Raw genomic sequence first — 2171 nt, 5'->3', positions numbered from 1 at the left:
ACTGAAGCTACCAGTGAACATATTTACATTTCCAGATACAACACGTTATAGTAGGATATATTGCAACACTGAAGCTACCAGTGAACATATTTACATTTCCAGATACAACACGTTATAGCAGGATATATTGCAACACTGAAGCTACTAGTGAACATATTTACATTTCCAGATACAACACGTTATAGCAAAATATATTGCAGCACTGAAGCTACCAGTGAACATATTTACATTTCCAGATACAACACGTTATAGCAGGATATATTGCAACACTGAAGCTACCAGTGAACATATTTACATTTCCAGATACAACACGTTATAGCAGGATATATTGCAACACTGAAGCTACCAGTGAACATATTTACATTTCCAGATACAACACATTATTATTTCTGAGTTTATTTTGTATTGCTTTGTCTTTAAGAGTACAGACGAAGCTGTTGTTGTTGTTACTGGTAACCTGCTTACTTTAAAAATTACATAATAATTAGTAGTAATCAAAATTGGTTTATATAGTCGAGGTGAGGTAGTACTAACAGTAATAGTATTCTAGTGTCCAAAAAAATCAGCACAAGTGCCCAAAAAATGTTTCTGCGATATTTAGTATTTTAAAATTAAATAAGAATTGTCAATATGAGCAAAAAAACATCCAAGCAGATAGAAAATATTCTAACCATCTTAAACAATGTATAAAGGTCTAACTTAATTCTATTTCACAATGAAACAAATTATTTTAATTTAGAATCTATTTTAAATACGTGTATATATGGCATATTTTTATCACTTACCAGATTTTCCAACTTTTCTCGCTCCCAAAACCACGACCCGTATAAAAGAAGTTGAATCGACAGTCATTGTAAATAGTTCTCGTCTATCGACTCAGCTGTCTCACTCACGCACACACACACAAATTTAAAAAAAGAAAGATCAGATAACGAATGCAAACTTTCAGTTAATACAGTTCTAGATTTTATACGTTCGCGAGTGTTTTTATCCTGAACACTGAAATTATGGCTAAATTTCAATGCAGCGAAGTTTTCTTACATAACCAACGGAACAGCAAAAGTCAACAAGTAGACTCGTAAACACTGGAATTCTTCCGTGACAATCGTCGCAAAGAATGTAAGACTAGCTCTGTACGATTCTCCCGTTCTAAATGAAGGCTTCCAGAGCGGCACTAGCATTTTATCACATTCAACCAGCTGCCACTCGGGTCGCGAGGAACACCCACACAGAAGTTGTTGAAGACAGTGGCGCCAACACTCAGGAGGGTGCCAACCGACTGGCGGAAAGTTCATCAACCAATCAGTTAGTTTCCACTAGTAATTTCGAACGCATACAGCATGCAATCTGAAATTACAGAGGAATAAAAAAAAAAAGGGTGGCTGGGGAACTTTTTTGTGGGAGGGAAAACAGGTCACGACGACAAGGAAATATTCAAGCTGATGATTAAACACACAAGAGAGGACGATTTTTTGTTTGTTTGTAATTAAGCACAGAGCAACACAATGAGCTCTCTGTGCTCTGCCCACCACAGGTATCGAAACCCGGTTTCTAGCGTTGTAAGTCCGCAGACATACTGCTGTGCCACTGGGGGGTAAGAGTGGACGAAAAGGTTAAGATTAAACGTGTTATCTTATTGGAACTGACGAAAGACGTTACAGTTTATTTGTATATGATATTTCATAATCTAGTTCAAGTTACATGCACGAAACATATTTCTAAAGTAACCTAGGTTATTTAAACACCTAATAAGTATTGAAAATGCACCTATGATTTTTCTAATATCTTCACCTTCACTTCAAATTTTGTTACGTCTACGACAAACTGTTCAAAGTCGTCATTGTTAGCACCATTGTTCCAAGTACGATGGATGGCTCTACAGTTTCATTTGTTATTTCGTCATTACTGTCGCCCTTGTCGGTGGTAAATCTTTCCCTCACCAGTGTTTATTTATGTTGAGTGTTAAAATCATCTGGCGAATAACAAGTAAAATTTCTCTTGTAGCACATGAAGATGCTTTAAAGATTTCACTGTTTCTGCGGTTATTATTTTTTCGATATATTTCCTGAAAATCGTAATCATGAAACGTTTCAACGTTAAGTACGATTCAGATAAATACAATAAAGAGAAGTAGTGCCATTGGAAAAGGTGTTATGTCGGTATCTAGAGTA

At 35.9% G+C, this 2171-nt stretch overlaps 1 protein-coding gene across 1 annotated transcript in view; it reads right to left on the bottom strand.

The window, feature by feature from the left end:
- The window catches only part of LOC106459418 (ras-related and estrogen-regulated growth inhibitor-like protein), a 7583-nt gene extending 6396 nt beyond the window's left edge, over window positions 1-1187 (bottom strand). The window contains exon 1 of the mRNA XM_013919037.2: window positions 786-1187. Coding sequence (XP_013774491.1) covers window positions 786-852 — 67 coding nt within the window. The 5' untranslated portion in view covers window positions 853-1187. The remainder of the gene's footprint in view (window positions 1-785) is intronic.
- Between the last annotated feature and the right edge of the window lie 984 nt (window positions 1188-2171).

Source organism: Limulus polyphemus, unplaced genomic scaffold (genome assembly GCF_000517525.1).
Source record: "Limulus polyphemus unplaced genomic scaffold, Limulus_polyphemus-2.1.2 Scaffold605, whole genome shotgun sequence".
NCBI lineage: Eukaryota > Metazoa > Arthropoda > Merostomata > Xiphosura > Limulidae > Limulus > Limulus polyphemus.
Note: the sequence above shows the minus strand (reverse complement) of the source record. Positions and strands in the feature narration are given on the sequence as shown.